The sequence below is a fragment of the Hoplias malabaricus genome, chromosome 1, assembly GCF_029633855.1.
Source record: "Hoplias malabaricus isolate fHopMal1 chromosome 1, fHopMal1.hap1, whole genome shotgun sequence".
NCBI lineage: Eukaryota > Metazoa > Chordata > Actinopteri > Characiformes > Erythrinidae > Hoplias > Hoplias malabaricus.
In genome coordinates this window covers 37452676-37473347 of record NC_089800.1, presented here as the reverse complement: position 1 = coordinate 37473347, position 20672 = coordinate 37452676, and the positions used below count along the sequence as shown (strand labels likewise).

General features: G+C 39.9%; 1 protein-coding gene across 1 annotated transcript in view; it reads left to right on the top strand.

Moving 5' to 3' along the window:
• Positions 1–57: 57 nt before the first annotated feature.
• Positions 58–20672, top strand: part of dpf1 (double PHD fingers 1) — a 78377-nt gene continuing 57762 nt past the window's right edge. The window contains 2 exon segments of the mRNA XM_066662440.1: positions 58–137; positions 139–177. Of these exon segments, the coding sequence (XP_066518537.1) occupies positions 58–137; positions 139–177 (119 nt within the window).

Here is a 20672-nt window from a genome sequence, read left to right as displayed (position 1 = left end):
TTACTGTCGGCGAGCCGCGTTCCTATTGGTCGGCTCGTCCAGCCGCAGCCCCAGAGAATGAATGAAATTGAAATTGCTGGTATATTAGGACGCTTCATGTACAATACCGGGGATCTGCAGCCTTACATTGAATCATTATAGCAAAATGGCCACAGCGGTCCAAAACCCTCTCAAATCGTAAGTGTATCACTTTAAGCTTTTATTCGTGGTTATTTCTGCCGGTTAACGAGGAGCGGGAATGAGAAGTCGCTTTGGGAATATTCAGAATTACGGAGAATTTCTAAAACACCGTGAAAAAGTCTGTGTTGCCGGTATATTTTTTTTAGGTTGGGTTCATTATAAGGAGGTGAGGATGTAGTGCAAAGGCAGCGTAGGTCTGTGTTTAGCATCCCGTCAAATGATGGGCATGGTTTGAAAAGGCAGATGTGATTATTATATTATTCCCCAGCCTGATTTATTTGCATACGGCCGATATGGAGGAATGCTGAAGTGGTTTTTAATTTGACCCGCTGTCCTCTCGGTCAATACATCGATCGCGGTGAACTTGCTGGAGGACTCAGTGAGTTTTAGTCGCGTTTGTCTCGGAGAGGAAAGAGGGAAGACCAGTTTCTTAGGTTCTATGTGAAGGGATTTTTCACCTGTGTGCATTGTGTGTGTGTGTGTGTGTGTGTGTGTGTGTGTGTTCGAGAGAAAGAGAGAGGAACCTCAGTGTTCATTGGTATGCTGTGCTGGAGTAATACCGGCCACTGGGAATCCAGCACCACTCTCCCTATTCGCTTTTAAACTAAGCTTCATTTTATAATTTAAAAATGGCTCCTACGACGGACTAACTCTTCTTGTGTGTAAACCAGAGAGCGTCAACACTGCGAAGTGACGGCTTTTGTGGCTTACGTTTTGTCCCCTATCTCCTAGAATTAAAAAAACGCGTGAAAGCTAAAGTTACATTATTCGTGGGCTTTTTTATTCGATGTTTACTGTTAAACCAAAACAAAAATATATTTATACAACGTTAATGTAACTGCCTGCGCCTTTTAAGGTGGAACGGGAGACTCGAATCAGAAGCCAATTCCAGCAGTGATAAAAGCGCAGCTCAAACACCGAGGAAAACGCAGCATAAGTTTCAATTAGATTCCTTTGTGTGGAGTGACAGGAGAAATGTCTCGGCATGCAGTCAGACTCCAGCATTTTATATCAGCTCTTGAAAAAGGGACAGTTTGGAGGGGCACGTTGTATGTTTCAATTTTTTTCCAGAATTTTCTCCCATGTTTTTATGTGGCTTATATTTCATGTAGTAAAGGCGAGAAGCAGCAGCTCCCGCGCTTGCAGCTGGCGTAAGTGAAATGGAACCTTTTCCAGAAGCAGACAGTAGACATTTGGTATAAATCCTGACAGAAATGGAAGAGGATAAGCACCTTTTTTTCTACGTGCCTTGCATCGGAAGCTCAAGCTGCAGGGCTGTCTCTCTTATTAAACAGGTCTATTGAAAAGTAATTTTCTTTAGTCTTGGATTTGTAAGTCTACAAGGTTAAATTCAGATGGCTTGATAACAGTTTTTTATTTCCTATTCCAATACTGAAACCCTTTTATTAAACATTTAGCTTGCAATTTAGTCCTTTTTAATAGAAATATTTAAATTAAAACGTGCTTAAAACTACTCACACTCCAATAATACCCACCCCCCGTATGCGTGTATTTGTGCTGTCTGAGGTTAGGTTTGTTACCTACATCTGATTACATTTGTTCTGCTTTTCTCTTTTCTAATATCCGATTCAGTACTTTCTGCTGATCCCAGTTCAATACCAATATCCATCTATACAGATACGCCATCTCCAGCAATATTACTCAGGTCTGTTTTGTTTTGTTCCATGCAGCTAGCAGTGCACCAGTAGCACAATAAGTGTTCCAGTGTGTCCTGGAAGAGAGATGACAACAAAAGATGGAAAGTTGTTCTCAGCCAACCAAATTCTTGCTTTTGTAGCTGGAGGCTACAATTGTGAAATATGGGGAGCAGGTGAAACCCAGCGGACTGAATTCACCGGTACTGGTCACATTTTGGAATAGAGCAAGCTGTCCAGTCATAAAGTCTCCTATAGGCCTGCTCTTAAACAGAAGCTATGTTGAAGCTCAGTTTTGCCTTCACCTAAAAAAGAACACAAACCTGTGTGCACAGTAGCTGATTTATTGTGACATGTCAGCCTTCACTGACCATATTCAAAGGACCTAGCTAAAATGCAGTATATGTTTGGAACAATAACATGGGCAGGAAGGTTTTCTTAGAAGGCTGACCATACCCAGCATTTCAAAATTGACAGCACGCTTGGAAACTCTAAACCTTCTCCACTGGATTAGTCTTTCTTTAATCTCTATCCTTCCTTTCACACTTTGTCCTTTGCTCCGACTTGATAAGTCCAGTCTTGTGTTACAGATTTTAGAGGTATTGACTGGTTTGGCTGAAAGCATGTTGGTGTAACCTGGTTTTTCTAGATAACCCTAACTCTATATGTTCCTATCTCAGGCCACCTATTGTGGCGGATGATGTCCCTCCCAGTAGCTCCATGTAAAGCTGGATGCTGCTGACATTTCTGACTTATTCTGCTTTGCCTCACTGATTTGAGGAAAATGAATTATATACGATTTTCTTTTGTGCTGCTAAGCCACTCCTTCAAGAAGACCCAGCATCAAGTGCAATGAAGCCTAAGATTGTAGCCCTCATTCTAGCTTTTTCTTTTTTGCCATTCTCCTTCTTCTGTCCACTCCAACCCTCTTTGTAAATTCCCTGAGAAATTATTTGTTTTTACCATGAGAGAGAGAGAGCGAGAGAAAGAGAGAGAGAGGGAGGTATTTTTAGTTCTATGACCTATTTCTCCAAAGCTACCTAACTCACTGCTCACTGTCAGTCATTGCACTGGAGCTCAGGGACCTCATGGTGAACAGTCACCATCAGTAGGCCACTAGCACTGTACTGCCGAGTTTCACCTCTATGGGGGTGAGCGATTGCATAGAGCGAAAGCATGGTTGACAGGCCTTGCCAAAACTCAGCACAACTGCAGGCAAGTGGGACTGCTTGTGGGAAGAGCATCCGAAGATCCAGGAAAGGGCTCAGTGGTTGTGGAAGCAAAGGGAGAAAAGAGGGAGGGTGGCAGTTCTTGGTGATTCAGTATAATCAGCATGGAGATCACAGCCAAACCACTAAGAATGAGCCCTGGAGATGCAGAATGTTTAAACATGAATATGAATCATGACCTAAGCTTTGTCTTTGGCTTCATTTGTGTGAGGGCTTTAAAAGCCACCTTCGCACAACATGTTGTACTACTTAGAGTCCTTGGTTGAGCATCTCTTAAGCTTTGGTGCCCTTACCGGAAGGGACCCTTCTCAGAGCCGTACTGCATTGAACTGAACAGGGCAGTTTGATTGAAGCGGTTCTTCCATGCAACAGCACAACTGTAGAGTGGTCTTTTAAAGAGAATGCCTACAGGGCAGGTCTTTAAACAAACAGATCTTACGAAGGTTCCTAATACTGCTTTAGTTGGAACATAAAAGCAGTAGGAAATTATCTTCGTACTCTGTGTTTTGCCACTCATCTGTGTTTTTTAATATGTTTAATGCTTGATAGGATATTGTATATGTGAAATTACTTGCTGGGTGGTGGTAATCTACAATGTTGTATTGTTTCCTTGGGTGTGTCACATATTAACGGTCTGTATTTTTCCACATCTCTGCTTATATTTCAATAAGCTGAACAGCAAGAATGTACTTGAAATGTCCTCATTGCCCTTTATATTTGAATCTCTTTTGCTGCTCTAGCTTTATATCAGTGTATATATATATATATATAGTGTGTGTTTGTTGTTAATAAATGATGTGGTGTGTGTGTATATATGCATGTGTGTCAGTATGAATCAGTTTGCGCATTTTAGAGTTGTAGAGCAATACACAGCCCAAGTCCAGCCCCTGGAACACCATTCCATCAGAAGCCATTTATAGGCCTACCTCCTCTACTTTGTATGTTATTATGTGGATGGATCCTCATTCCAGACTTTCAGACAAATGCTGAAAGAAAAGAAATTCATCTCAGCACTGACCAAACAGTCGCCACTGACCTTTTTCATAATAGGATCCATAAGCCTTTGAAACGTTAACCAGATATAAGCGTGAACACTCCCTTTTGGTGTACACCAAACAAGTTTTTCACAAGTGTGTGAATGAAATGTGAATGCAATGCCAACCTAATGCATCTAAACAAACCAAATACAGGACGTGAAGTCCCAAGATGTAACAACAGCATGGGAACCGAGTGTGTTAAAAACGATTAAAGAATTGGGGACAAACCTCCTTCTTTTGTTTCTATAGTAGAGGAATTTCTGGAGCTGTTTGGCAATGTTATCCATTTTATCACCTCTCGCTGTGATTTCAGTGAGTAAAATTACCTACAAGTAAACACACACAACCCCAGTATGGGCATTAACCCCAGCTGAGGTCTATGACTCTGGCTTACGTTCGATTGTAAATGTGTCAGTTTGAATTTGAACCAAACCTGGACTAAAATGTTACAAGGTTTTTTTTGTTTGTTGTTTTGGTCTGGACAAAGGGGACTGTACTACAGATGTGAAGGGCTAAAGAGTACATTGTGCACTTTGTGAATGTGAATGTCATGCAAATCCTTGCTCTACAGAGCAAATATTTGTTATACTTTTGCATATTCTTCTTGAAAACCGGATCAATGATTGGCTGATGAGGTCCATTGTATGGTTCACAGTCCTCTACTGATTTTTATTTATTTATTTATTTATGTATATTTATAGCTCTTTCTACAAAAACACATCTAATTGATAACTCACCAATGATTGAAAGATTGAAAAGAATCTGATTTGATTAGAGAAAACTAAAAAAAAAAAGTGCAGTGCCAGGGATCTTCATGGTGAAAATTGGCAACCTCTGGAGTATTGAATAATGGACTAGATCAGTGTCCCAGCTTCCAGCACTGGGGACCCAATACTTGGTCTAAAATATATATATATATAATATATTAATTATTTATTTATTTGTGTGGGTATCCACTTCAATAATATTGATTATTGATAGCATTTCAAACTCAAAACTGTCAGCTAAAGTACCAGGAATGCAAACCGTTGTTTTTATAATGGTGTTATAAGTTGTAATAACTTAGGCATCATCTCAAAAGGAATGCTGAATTACTTCCATGTATTTTCAAAGCCATCAGTTGTGTTTGAGACAAAGGCTGGTCCTGCTCGTGCTGCTTCAGGTCACTGATTGAGAGTGAGGCTGGACATCAGGAACATGTCCCAGTGCTGGCTGTGATTTATGCTCGCAAGCTGCCTGTGCCAGCAAAAGTGGAGCCGTAATTCAGTATAATGGGCAAATGTTGCAGAGGATTTTTAGCAATAGATAAGAATTCTGCATATTGGTGTATCGACATTGTGTACAGTGATGATAAAGCAGTGTGTAAGCACAAGGGCAGTCACAAAGAAACTAGATGCTGTGTATGTGGTGTGCTGTGTACAGTTATGCAGCTCTGCATCACACCATGGCTGTTAATACTGGCCTTCCTATCAAATTACATCAACTTTGCTGAACTGAATTTTTTTTTGCCAAGGATACAAATAAATTATGGCCTTGATTTTGCAGATATTTCAACCCAATAATTGTTTATACATTTAAATGTGTAAAGACCCTTAAGAACAAGTGATTCATTTTTAAACCATTTAAAGATTCTTCACATGCACACATCTCTTAAAGAATCATGTTTCTTTATGGAACCAAAAGTGGTTCTTTTATGGCATCGCTCAAAGGACCCTTTGTAGTATCATTATTTTTAAGAGAATACAGTTGGCTGAAAGCTGAAATTTTATGCAAATAAACATTATTTTGTCTGTTATTCATTCATTCATTATCTGTAACCGCTTATCCAGTTCAGGGTTGCGGTGGGTCCAGAGCCTACCTGGATTCATTGGGCGCAAGGCGGGAATACACCCTGGAGGGGGCGCCAGTTATTCACAGGGCATTTTGTCTGTTATGTTAATCTTATCTTTCTGTATTTTACATATATGTATATTGACATCAACCCAGAATTCCCATATTGGTTCATTCTTACAAGTAAATATGGTTGTTTTTAATCTTAACATACCTATGTATGCAAATGGAAACTATAGGCGCTTATGTATAGTGCATAGTATAGTTTTTTTTTATATCCGATCAGTGTTTTGCTGTACACTTGCTGCCCTAGACGCATCCTACATTCATGAAAACACAAATCTGATTTTACTTTCATTTGTAAGCAAGTACACGCCATAAATATCCAACTAAAGTCCCTACTCCCACTGTCTGTAGCGTTCTATAGCATGTTTAAAATCTCAGTTTTGCTTTTATGGTCAGGGGTGGTACTAAAAATTCACTACACTAAAACGTGCAGATGAAACTCTACGCCCCCACAGTGGTAAAGTTTTGATTTTGATGTACTCAAGTTTTAAACCTGCAGTAAAACTCTTTAATTGGGGAGAATGGGAGAAAAGAGGCAGATGTTCCTGCCTGAAGAGATTATATGATAGAGTGGAGCTGGAGGCAGTGTTGGTTTGGATGTGTGTTGAGACTCGGAGTAGGATCATTATACTTTTGCATTTGAGATGATTCGTCAGACATGTCACGCCTTCCTGATGAACCAACCTCTTATCACTGCATTCGGCGCTGAGAGTTCTCCTTATCGCCCAGTTATTTCAAGTGCTTCCACGTGATTTTAGGCATCTCTGTTGATTGAGCATCAGCAGGCATGTGAAAAGCTCTGCAGTTTGCATCATTCTAGAATGGACTCTACTAAAACCAGCTATGAACAATTTAATTTGATCATGTTCTATATAGGGGCGGCAGGTAGTGTCGCAGTCGCACAGCTCCAGGGACCTGGAGGTTGTGTGTGCGAGCCCCGCTCCGGGTGACTGTCTGTGAGGAGTTTGGTGTGTTCTCCCCGTGTCTGCGTGGGTTTCCTACGGGTGCTCCGGTTTCTTCCTACAATCCAAAAACACACATTGGTTGGTGGATTGGCAACTCAAAAGTGTCCGTAGATGTGAGTGAATGCGTGAGTGTGTGTCGTCCTGTGCAGGACTGGCGCCCCCTCCAGGGTGTGTACCCATCATGACCCTGAACTGGATAAAGGGTTACAGACAATGAATGAATGAATGAATCTTCCATATATTAACAATAACTGCTATTTGCAATGACTTCTTCTGATATGTTAGGACTGAATAGAAAATGTATCTCGAAATGTCGAACACATATTTGAGCATTTATAATCATTCAGGCCAGCCCTAGTAATGGGAGAGTTGAAAAATGAGACTTGAACATAGGAATGCTGTGAAGCTGTCTTTGTATTTCTCAATTTTCTGCACCCCAGTAAGCTGGTTATCTTCAGAGCACTGGGCTAGAGCTCTAGCACATCTGTAGAAAAATGGGGTTGAGAGAGAGAGAGAGAGAGAGAGAGAGAGAGAGAGAGAGAGAGTGAGAAAGGGAGAGATGAAAAAAGAACAAGATAAATCATCTGACTGGTAGTGAGAGAGGGAGAAAGAGGTGGAGGTGGTGGGTAACAGAAAGGGAGGAGTGCTTTAGTATTGCATAGTGTAATTCCAGTAGGGAAGGGGGGTGTGTGTATGTGTTGATCGCCCCTCTAAACAGTCCCAGAAAGGCCTTGGACCAGACCCAGCCACATTTAGTAATGCAGCAGCTGGATATAACCTTCTCATCACCACGTATTTTTATCTATTCTACCCTCCTCACATCTTCAGTGATGGGTTTTTACATGCCCTGTTCGATAGATAGACAGAACATCCAAAAAAAATATATATATATATATATATATCTCTGGAGATTGTGCATCTCAGTATCTTTATCACACCCCAAGACATATCTTATGAAAACAATAAAGTGTTTTGTTTTTGATTGTAGAATTAAATTCTTGACATTTCTAACATTTAATTTAGGTAAATGCGGCAGGCACAGCAGGTAGTGTAGCAGTCACACAGCTGCAGGGACTTGGAGGCTATGGGTTCGAATCCTGCTCCGGGTGACTGTCTGTAAGGAGTTTGGTGTGTTCTCCCTGTGTCTGCGTGTGTTTCCTCCGGGTGTTCCAGTTTCCTTCCATGGTCCAAAAACACGTTGGTAGGTTGATTGGTGACTCAAAAGTGTCCATATGTGTGTGTCGCCCTATGAAGGACTGGCGCCCCCTCCAGGGTGTGATTCTGCCTTGCGCCCAATGATTCTGGGTAGGCTCCGGACCCACCGTGACACTGAACTGGATAAGCAGTTACAGACAATGAATGAATATTAAATAAATATGGCCCCAATTGAATAATGTGTATTGTTATGGGATCAAATTCTTCCAAAACACAAAACCTTGTAAAAATCTTGTAACTTTATGATAATAAAGTTTCATTTCATTAATTTCTGTAACCACTTCTTCCTGTTCAGGGTCATATTGGGTCCTGAGCCTAACCAAGAATCACTGGGCACAAGGCAGGAACATACAGTCCCTCACAGGGCATCACACTCTCATTGAGTCATTCACACTAATGTGTTTTTGGGCTGTGGGAAGATATTATAACACCAGGAGGAAACCCAGGCAAACAGTGGGAGAACACACCAAATTCCCCACTCCTCAATACAAGCAGCGACAACATGCCACGTAATAGATTATAGATGATATAAATATTGAGCAGCGTTATGTAGCTGGGTATAAATCCCACCACCTTTGGACTGTGGAACAGTTTAACCTCCTTTTCTCTGCCTTTTGAAAAAACTGAAGTGTCATTTGTGATCCAGAACAAATTTTCCAGCATCATCACTGAAGCTCCCTAATGTTTATGTGCAGAAGGGTTCCAACAGCTATTGAAAAGTCTTTTCAGAAGAGTAATAGCTGTTGTTTGTGAGCAAAGCGGTGACAAATTACCATTCGATGCCCTTTATGTTAGAAGTTATATTGGATGAGCATGTGTCCACAAACTTTTGTACTTCTTTTAAAGGAACACTAGGTAGTATTTTTATGCTAAAATCCAAAATTGGGAGAATAGAGTGTCTGTCATTGCTACTCTGGGCTCAGCACTACAGAGACTACACTTTGTACTTTCAGGAGGTGTGTGATTTATACTCTGAAACTGTAGGGGGAACCTAGGAGCAAAAATACAGAAATCTTACTTAGTAATCCTTTAAATGCATTAGTACATTACTTTGGGGATCTGGGGCTCCTACCAACCCACAAAGTTTGAAATAAAAATAACTAGTTTGTTACAAAACGTGCACTGATTTAATATGGTGAAAATGAGAAAAGCAAAGATCAAAATTAGAACAAGCGTTTTCTGCTTTTCCTTCCTCAGTCCTGGCCACCTCACATTTGGAATAAACACAGGCTCTCCCTTAGAAGTGGCAAAAAATAGGGGCAATGTTTTGACAGTGTAGGAAATATGCTGTATTGTTATATGCTTGTGGTATTTTGGTATTGTTTCATGAAGACCCCAGGGATCTGTGTAAACCTGTGGAAAAAGGAGTGTATTCCTTAACTGAAGATAATAATCTCACTCTTATCTGTAACAGATATTGTTGTTAAATTCAGAGATGGGTTCTATGTTGATCATAATAAACATGGCTATTTTGTAATATAGATATTCTCACTCTGCCTGTTTCATTAATAGACAACAAAGCTAGAGTTTTGATGACGGTTTTATATGTGACTCTACAGGGGCATTGTGTCTGTGTGTAAAAGTATTGTGATTTGGAAACTTGTGAAGATTTTATCATATAAATGTATATGATATTTTTTCCACATCCCCTGCTCTTCCATCTCACCAGTGTGAAGTTTGGTCTCCTCTATTGACAAAACATCTCCTCTAGAGGGAGCCCTCCAATTCTGTAAAGGCAAAGCTCTGTTAATTGAGACTAATTGGGAGTATTGCTGGTGAGGCATTAGGAAATGCGGTGAGTAAGTTACAAGCTGGTTTATAGGGATCATATAAGTGTCCATAGTGGATGGCATTTTCCTGCACATTCATCCTCTTTCAATGGCCCAGATTAAAATAGGTTAAAAGGAAGGGGTTCTGTGTATGTGTGTGTGTGTGTGTGTGTGTGTGTGTGTATCTGAGTTTCTGCCTTTGAGGGTCATACCTCTGCCTCTGCCTGGCACTGGGACTCAGATGCTCCCAGCTATTTGCTAACCAGTTCTCTCTGCTTTTGATTGTACCCAATCATTCCCCTTGGTTTGCCGGTTTGCCTTGTGTCGAGGTGGTGTTTTCACCCCCTTTCCTTCCTTGTTTCTTTCTTTTATTATTATTTTTTAAGAATCTGCAACATTCACCACATCCTCCCTTTGTTTATTCCGTTGTCTTGTCAGGCGTGTTATTCAGAAGCTTGAATCTTAAAAGTGGATCGGTGTTGCTGTATATGTGTATACAGCAATGTGTATATATGTGTGGTTTTGAGTATAACACCCCCCCCCCCACACACACACGCAAATGTGACCGAAAATAGCTCTCCAAATTAACAAGAGCAGTGAATTAGGATTCTGAGGCTTTTTCTTTGCACCAAGCTGACTTTACATGCTGCCAGCGTGGAGACAACTGGCACTTGCCACTCTGCTGCGACTCTGAATGATGAGTTATAATGAACTCAAATGTAATCAAAGCAGGAGAGTAATTGCTGAAGATGCTCTCTGATTTGATCTGCGTCACCAGTTGCTGATAGAAATTAGTGTCTGTCTTTTAAAAGTGATGCCTGCTTTAATAGGCACCAGGTTGTTTAATACGACTTGCTCTAGAAATCGTTCATGCTTGAGCTATGCAATTGTACCCCCACATTTGTGCTGAGTCTGGCTGCTTTAGCCCAGTCTGCAGATTTTGGGGGCAGTCAGAGTCAATAGTAAGCAAGGGGCGCAAACGTTTTTCCTCTTGATAGAGTTTCAAAGCTGTTGGAGCATAGCAAGCATTTAATTTTTTTACCCTGACTCTACCACATATATTTTTAATGTATCGTATTTGCTGTCTGAGCTGCACACAGTAGCAGAAACTGCTCAGTGTTGGGTTTATATCCGTCATCTAGCAGTACACTATTTTACATAAGAAGGTATAAAGCATGTAAATGTACTTTCAAATGTACAGCAATGGTCATAAAATTTAGTGGTATACCTTAAACAAGTAGTTTACTAGTAGTACCTTCTAGGGCTGCAACTATTGAATACTTTTTGGAATCGAGTAATCTGTCGATTTTTTTTAATCGATTAATCAAGCAATCGGATAAAGCATACTTTTGTGTTTTTAAACAACTTGATCAATAGTGTTATGCAAAATGAAAGACTTCTTAAGAGCAAGCAACTGGCTGTTATTCATGTAGTCATAAATTAATTTTTCCATCTGTTGCATTTATTATTACTACCTTCTGTATGGGGTAGGTGTGTTTTGAGATGTAACTTCCCAGAGAGTGTGTGTGTGTGTGTGTGCGTGTGTGCACCCGTTGCTTTCGGTTCAGGTGCTGCAGCATTAATGATAGGGCTGTGCCATATCGTAATTTTTGTAATAATACTGTAATAATTTTAAAAAAGATTTTAAAAAGTCAATATTGTGATATCATAATATTCTAACATGTTTACCAAACAACGTCATGCAATAAGCCATAATATGGCATACGTTCTTTACATGAATGATTGAAATTAAATTTTTAATAAAATAAAACTTTTAAATAAATAAAACCATTTAATAATTTTAATATATATTACATATATTTTATATTAATATAACTTTTTTGCAATAGTGTGTTCTTAAAATTATTAAAAGTATTTCTTATTGTTTCGTCATATCCCCAAGTATATTGTTATTGTGAAAATACACTAAAATATCGTGATATGATTTTAGGGCCATATCACCCAACCCTAATTAACAAAGTGCTATTATGGTAGGCCAGGTCCATTTTAAAGTGTATACACTACAGTGTCTGATTTAGGCAGCGAAAAAGGTTCCCACACTTTCCCAGACATTCTCTGCCTTTTACGCACATCAGTATCTTCATTTTTCGCCATTGCCATAGAGAGCAAAATAAATGGCACCACCTTAAATCTTTGAAATGTGCGTCAGTTATAACAGTCTGTGTAAAAGAATGATATCAGAGCTGCGCGGTAGTCTACAAAGCGGGAGTGATACCATAGCAGAGACATTTAAAATAGATGGACTTTGGTGACATGAATTAAAAGAAGCCTCAAACATTTTTAGTAGTTTTTAGAGTTACCCGAATAATCGTTTCAGCCCTCGTGCCTAGACCATCCCTCCTGGATAAGGCCATATTTGTATATTTTATATGTATACGTATTATATTATGGACAAGAAACTGATTTTATTCTGATTTTTGGGCTAGTTGTTACTGTATTACAAATATGACAGAAAAGCATATTTAAATTTAATTTAGGCCTGCACACATTCTTCCACAGAGCCTTGTCAGATGGGCTGCTGGTCCAATGTGTTATATAGTATATCTGTTAGGTGGTCAAATATGTTTTACAGCATTTTTGTGTCACATTTGCATCTGTTGGTAACTGTTGGAAATTATTAAAAATGGCAGTTGTCATTTATATATATATATATATATCAGTGGTGGATGCTGGTCTTTCAAGGAGGGGAAGCTCAGTTTCGGCCTACATCATAAAATGTGTCGGTTTATTTATACATAAATTCTACCCTCCGTTCCTTTTCAAGAAAATGATCTGTGACCCTGTCGTACCAACAAGGCGTCTTTTCCAGGGACTTGACTAGTGTCCTCTCAATGGCCAGCAGAGCTAGGCTGCTTAAATGGCCTTGGCCCATGTGAAGTGTGTCCGCCTGTGAGTGCTTTGTGACGGTGGAGGGGCTCAGCAGCACCCGATAGAAACTGCGATAGAAGTCAGAACGAGTGATAGAAGTCAGTCTCCAAACACAAGCAGCTGCAAAAAACCCCACCAGAAACAGAAGCTCGATTTGTCGCTAGTCGTTTTTAACAAAGAAAATGCCGCTAAGAGGTTTAAGAAAGTCTCTGGTTCAACTCAGAACAGAATGAAAATGTAATGCTCCCACGGATCTTTAAACCAAAAGATCGCTGATTCGCTCATTTTGCTGTCAGTCAAAAAGGGATTCAGCCTCAGACAGATCATTCAATCATCATGCAGAAGCTGAGCGTCTGGGCCAACCGAGGCCAGACCACTGCCCCATAGACCCCCAGAGACGCTGAGCATCCGATGGGCGGGACAAAGCCCAGCATTTATCCAATGACTCGTCTCGTTTCGCTGCACTTCGCTGCTTTGCTATTGAACTCTGTGGACGCTCAGCGTCCTCACTGTTTAAAACACTGTGAATCTGCGCGAATGATTGAGAGGAAAGCCGCGTCTTTACCAGTGATAAGAAGCTGATTCTGAACAAAATTTGAGCGCGTTGTAGTGCATATTTATTCAATGACATGTACACACAACAGTATATATTTGATCACTTATTTTTTGACATTTTAGGGGAAGCTGAGCTTCCCTTGCAGTCTTGGAGCAATCGCCTCTGATATATATATACACAATCCGGATTCCAAATAAGTTGGGACACTAAACAAATTGTGAATAAAAACTGAATGCAATGATGTGGAGATGGCAAATGTCAATATTTTATTCGTAATAGAACATAGATGACAGATCAAAAGTTTAATCTGAGTAAATGTAACATTTTAAAGCAAAATACGTTGACACAAATTTTCACAGTGTCAACAAATCCCAAAAAAGTTGGGACAAATAGCAATAAGTGGCTGGAAAAAGGAAATTGAGCATATAACGAACAGCATATAACGAACATGATTGGGTATAAAAAGAGCTTCTCAGATTGTCAGTGTCTCTCTGAAGCCAAGATGGTAAGAGCATCACCAATTCTACCATTGTTGCGCAGAAAGATAGTGCAGCAATACGAGAATGGTGTTACCCAGCGTAAAATAGCAAAGACTTTAAGTTATCATCATCAAAAGATTCAGAGAATCTGGAACAATTGCTGTGCGTAAGGGTAAAGGCCGTAAAACTCTACTGGATGCTCGTGATCTCCGGGCCCTTAAACGTCACTGCACCTCAAACAGGAATGCCACTGTCAAGAAAATAACAGAATGGGCTCAGGAATACTTCCAGAAAGCATTGTCAGTGAACACAATCCACCATGACCTCCGCCATTGCCAGCTGAAACTCTACAGCCATTTCTAAGCAAGCTCCACAAGCTCAGACGTTTGCACTGGGCCAGGGGTCTTTTAAAATGGAGTGTGGCAAAATGGAAAACTGTTCTGTGGTCAGATGAGTCACGATTTGAAGTTCTTTATGGAACACTGGGACGCCATGTCATCCAGACCAGAGAGGACAAGGATAACCCAAGTTGTTATCAACGATCCGTTCAGAAGCCTGCGTCACTGATGGTATGGAGTTGCATGAGTGCTTGTGGCATGGGCAGCTTGCATGTCTGGAAAGGCAACATTAATGCAGAGAACTATGTTCAGGTTCTAGAACAGCATATGCTCCCATCTAGACGCCATCTCTTTCAGGGAAGACCCTGCATTTTTCAACAAGATAATGCCAGGCCACATTCTGCAGCAATCACAACATCATGGCTACATAGGAGAAGGATCTGGGTACTGAAATGGCCAGCCTGCAGTCCAGATCTTTCACCTATAGAGAACATTTGGCGCATCATAAAGAGGAAGGTGCAACAAAGAAGGCCCAGGATGATTGAACAGTTAGAGGCCTGTATTAGACATGATTGGGAGATCATTCCTACTTCTAAACTTGAGAAACTGGTCTCCTCTGTCCCCAGACGTCTGTTGAGTGTTGTAAGAAGAAGGGGGGATGCCATGCAGTGGTAAAAAATGGCCTTGTCCCAACTTTTTTGGGATTTGTTGACGTCATGAAATTTTGAAACAACATATTTTTCCCTTAAAATGATACATTCTCCCAGTTTAAACTTTTGATCTGTGATTTGTGTTCTATTCTGAAAAAAATATTAGATGTTGGCAACTCCACATCATTGCATTCAGTTTTTATTCACAGTTTGTTTAGTGTCCCAACTTTGTTGGAATCCGGTTTGTGTGTTTGTGTGTTTGTATGTATATATATATATATATATATATATATATATATATATATATTAAAACTGGTCTCTAATATCGAAATCAATATTTTAAATGGTCTAAACAAAAGTCACACATACTTTTGGATACAAAATCGATTGGAATAAACAATGCACATTTGCAACACTATATCCTTCATGGAAATACTAAAGTTTTAGGATATTTTATGTTGTTATTTTTAATACTATAGCATTACAATATTAAAATAGTATTTAAAGTATCTCATCAACAGTTATCATTAAAGTATAAAAGTGCAGGAGAATGAATTCTGAATTAAAATTATACATTCCACAAGAAAATGCTTTAAAACATTATATTTCCAAAAGTATTCACTCACCCATCCCAATAATTAAATTCAGGTGTTCCATTCACGACTCAAAAAAAGTGTCCGTAGGTGTGAATGTGTATGTATGTGTGTGTGTGTGTGTTGCCCTGTGAAGGACTGATGCCCCCTCCAGGGTGTATTCCTGCCTTGCACTGTTCTTGAGATTTGCTCAAGAACCGTGCATAGAGAGCTTCATGGAATGGGTTTCAATGGCCAAGAAGCATCAGATGCAACAGTGTAAAGCACACCGCCACTGGACGCAGTGGAGACATGTTCTCTGGAGTGACAAATCACACTTTTCCGTCTGGCAATCAGATGGACGAGTCTGGGTTTGGTGGTTGCCAAGAGAACGGTGCTTGTCTGACTGCATTGTGCCAAGTGTAAAGTTTGGTGGAAGGTGATTGTGTTATAGCTCAAAAGGTAGGCTGACATCATATTAAACTCTATGGATTAACTCAAGTTAATTTCAACGCAAAGACAGACGAGTGAATATTTTGGCAATATAGTGTATTTGTACACCTAATATTTTGTGTTACTCTGTGCAGAAATCGTTATAAACTGTCTGAATGCCTAAAATGAATAGTTGCTTAGAAACTGTTGCTCAGTGAAATGATAGTCCATTGTCGTTGCACAGAAGTATAACAAAATTCAGACTCATTTAACCCATCCAGGGTATATATATATATATATATATATATATATATATATATATATATATATATATATATAATAAAATCATTGTGATGCTTCACAGACCTATGAGAGGGAGAACCAAGCATTTGTCGTTGCTATTCCAGGATCACCACTGCAGAAACTACACAAAGTCATTTTAAGAGAAGGGTAGGAAACCAGCCCACGCACTTCCCCTCCCCTTTGATTTCAGAAGAGTGCTTTAAAAAGTGCTGTGAATTACTCTCTGCATTGTAGGACAACTAATTGGACAACTAATGGACAACTAATTTTACCTACTGTTCCTTTAAGGCATGTTTCACATATGAATTTAATCTTATAAAATGTATGTGTCTTATTTAGTGATTGCAGATATGTGGGAAATTTGGAAGAAAGGAGTGGCATTACCTGCAGCTTAAACACAATAGTTGCTTAGAAACTGGTGCTCAGTGGAATGATACAGTTAATGTGAGGAAAAAAAGTGTTGTTATTACAAATTTAAGCTTGGAGAGAATGCTTCACAGTCAGTCGGATTGCATGGCTGGAGATAACTGTTGTACAAACAGTGGTAAGTTGCTTTAATTGTATAGAGTTGTTAAAACCACCGGTTAAACAGCATTCATCAGGTAACATGGAGTGTGCAGCATGATGATTCTGCTACTGCTCCTAGCTCCCCTGTCCTATTTTCTCGGTGTTTTCTCATACAGTGAGTTCCCCGGCATCCTCCAGCAAAAACACTTTACTGAGCTTTCAAGGGCACACAAGCGCAGCATAACGTAATGAGATTGTGTGGAGAAGCAACCAAATCGAGAGCGGCCATTTTCTACAGCTGTCAATTTATTACTGAAGGGCTGAGTTATTCAGAGAGCTCCAGGAACAGGGCGGAGTGGAGGGGTGGAAAGGAGGGGTTTGCATTCACACTGGAAATGGCAGGGAATGAGGAGAGACTTCAGGAAGAACCTCCGCACCAGCAGATTTATTACTCTGTTTTATTTTTTTTACCTCCCGTCACCAAAAAAAATAAATAAATAAAAAAGAAATAATTGTCTAAAATAATTGTCATCTTTAGATCTGAGGACTGTACATGGCTGCCTTGATGTTTGATGTTGATGTTTACAGAAGGGTGTGTGTGTGTGTGTGTATGAATGTGTTCAGTGTAAAATGATAACATGCACTATATAACCTAATGTTGACTGGTGCTCTGTGTTGTTAAAGCGTTTTTGTGCACTTGGTCTGAATAGAAATTGGAACTAACAAAAAGCACCTGTAAAATATTGCTGCTTAGTTTATGAGGTCAATATCAGGTTGTGGAAATCAACAGTTTACCCTTAGTACCCTATGATCTTCCTACTGAGCCCACTGTGCAATTTCCTTCAAGATCAATATATTGCAGTGATTGATATTTAGTCACAGTCATAAGCACGCGAGGAGAGATAGGTCTTAAGACAGGATTTTCTCTTCAGTAGAGCAGGGGTTCTCAATTGGTCTCAGCACGGGACCCACATTTTCTCATGGTCAATAAGTCACGACCCACTTTTATAAAATACAAACCAAGCAAATTTATTTTTGAAAAATAGCCTTTTAAAAAACACATTTAAACATACATATGCATGCAAAGTGAATTTAAGAGCAATTTTTTTAAGGAAACTAAGGAGGAACATGACAACTGCATGTGTAAAAGTTACTATGATTAAAATTAAAATTAATCAAAAATGCACAAAATAAATAAGGCCACAAAATTAGATATTTAACTTCTCTGCATATCTCTACAATCAGAGAACATTAGTAAGAACTAAGGAGGACCACGCCAACTGCATGTATAAAAGTTTCGTTTGTAAATGTTGCATTAGTTTGGGTGGTTTCATGCTCTCATTTGCCAGCACTTCATTACAAATAACACACTGGGGTTTCTGTTCTTCGCGACCCTCTGGTTGAGAATCACTGCAGTACAGGACATGGATCTGATACCATATGGTACATAGTTCCACAGAGTCGGAGCATCAACAAGAGTAAGGGATTTTTAACAGCATTTTATTAGAAGACCGAAGAGTCTTGTGTGCATTATAAGGACTTAACCTGTGACAAATATACTGTGGAGCCAAGCCAAACCATGAAGACTCTTAAAAACAAACAAAAGATTTTAAACCGAGCCCTGTACCTGATAGGAAGCTAGTGTAGCGAAGCCAAGATTGGAGAAATATGGTCACATTTCTTAGTGCCAGCAAGAAGACTAACAGTGGCGTTTTAAACAAGCTGCAGATGGGCTAGAGAAGACTCATTGACCCCCATGTAAAGGGAATTACACTAGTCAAGACGAGCTGTAATAAGAGCATGAATAACAACCTCAAGATCCTTAAATGATAAAATCTGTTTAAGCTTAGCAATGCGTCTCAGTTGGAAAAAGCTTGGTTTACCAGCCAAATTAATTTGTTTATAAAATTTAAGAGCTGGACCCAAAATGACTCCTCCATTTTTTACACAGTGGGACAAATTATGAAAAAGACATCTCAAGTTATCACTGGTAGATTGGGTATTTATTGAGGGGCTGATTAGGACAACCACTGTCTTACTCTGATTTAGCTGGAGGAAGTTTTTAGTTAGCCAAAGCTTGACTTCACTCATGCATGCAGATAGTATGTTTAAAGACATTGTATCCCCAGGTTTCAGAGGTAAATATAACTGTATGTCATCAGCATAGTAGTGATATGAGATTCCAGGTACCAGGTATAATGAAAATAGAATAGGACCCAAATAGAGCCCTGTGGTAAACCATTAATAATGGGAGCTGAAGAAGAAATCGACTTTCCTAATTGGACAGCAAAGGAACGGTCTCTAATGTAGGAAGAGAAGCATGCTAATGCTCGCCCATGGATCCCTGCAACTGTATTAAGACGCTTTAACAAAATATTATGATCAACCATATCAAAAGCGGCAGTAAGATCCAGTAGATGTTCCCTTTAAACGTGAGTCCAGTGCTGTGATTGGAGAGATTCAAACAAAGAGTGTGCACTCTAAACTGTCAGAAAAATTGTCACCGTGGTGGTACCCTCAAAGGTAAATATTTGTATCTTTAATTAGGGAACATAATTGTAACTTATTCTATTTTTAGTTCTTATTTAATTCTAATTGTAATTTTTAATGTTGTGTTGATTGGATCTCCAGGACTGATATTTTATACTTTTATTTTACACAGTTCCATAGTGAAAGTTTATAAATTTAATTTATAGGTACATTTACACTCTTTGTACCTTTAGTGACTGTCCAGATCCCCAAATGAATGTGTACTCTTTTGGGCTATACACTTGTGGCTATATAATATACTTAATATTGTATTAATACTGTATTGATTACAAGTGTTTACCACCTCTGTTGTACTTTTTTATTTCGCTTCGCTTCAAAACTGTGGTAGCAGGTAGTTTTGCAGACACACAGCTCCAGGGACCTGTCTGTGAGGAGTTTGGTGTGTTCTCCCTGTGTCCGCATGGGTTTCCTCCGGTTTCCTCCCACAGTCCCAAAACACACATTGGTAGGTGGATTGGTGACTAAAAAGTGGCCGCGTGTGTGTGTGTGTGTGTGTTGCCCTGTGAAGGATTGGTGGACCCTACAGGGTGTGTTCCCACCGTGACCCTGAACTGGCTAAGCGGTTACAGACAATTAATGAATAATTATTCATTCATTCAACCACTTATCTAGCTGACACACCCTGGAGGGGGCGCCAGTCCTTCTCAGCGTGATACACACTCACACATACACTCAGACACTCACATCTTTGGACACTCCTGAGCAGCCAATCCATCTTCCAACGTGTTTTTGTACACATGAGGAAACCGGAGCACCTGGAGGAAACCTACGCGTACATGGGGAGAACACACCAAACTCCTCAAAGAGGGGGCTCAAACCCACAACCCGAGGATCCTGGACCTACCTGCTGCACCACTGTGTCACCCCACCTTAACTGATTATAACTAAGATAAATTACAACAGAAATTAATACTCTCCAAAATTTCGAAAAAAAATTTTCTGCAATCTCACTCTCTCAGCCAGTGGGAGCCAGGCCGATGTTTGGGTTTTATTTCACATTCATCAGCACCCGGGGTCTTATAGCTGTGATATTAAAACTATATCACAAGATTTAGTACCGATCCACAGCTTAAAACTAGCACAAACTGGCACACAGTCATGTACCCATTACAAATGGTCTTCCGCCCTCTTCTCTCTGAGAGTTCTCATAAATAAAAAGAGGGAGAAACACTTCAACATGCTAAATACACCAGCGTGCACTCTATTCCCGGAGAGATCTACTCATGCCCTCCTTGCCATGAACAGCAAGTTAAACTCTGCCTGGTTTTGCTCCAGGCTTCTGCTTCTGTGTATTGATTTTCCCTCTATTACCAGAGGCCTGACTCTCTTCACACTCACCTCACTATGCCCAATCACCTGCAAAGGGCCTGGTATTTTGCAGGTGCAAGAAAAGCTGGTATTGTATTGTTTGTCAGCACCCCTTATAATGAATTCAGCTTAGGGGCAGGCG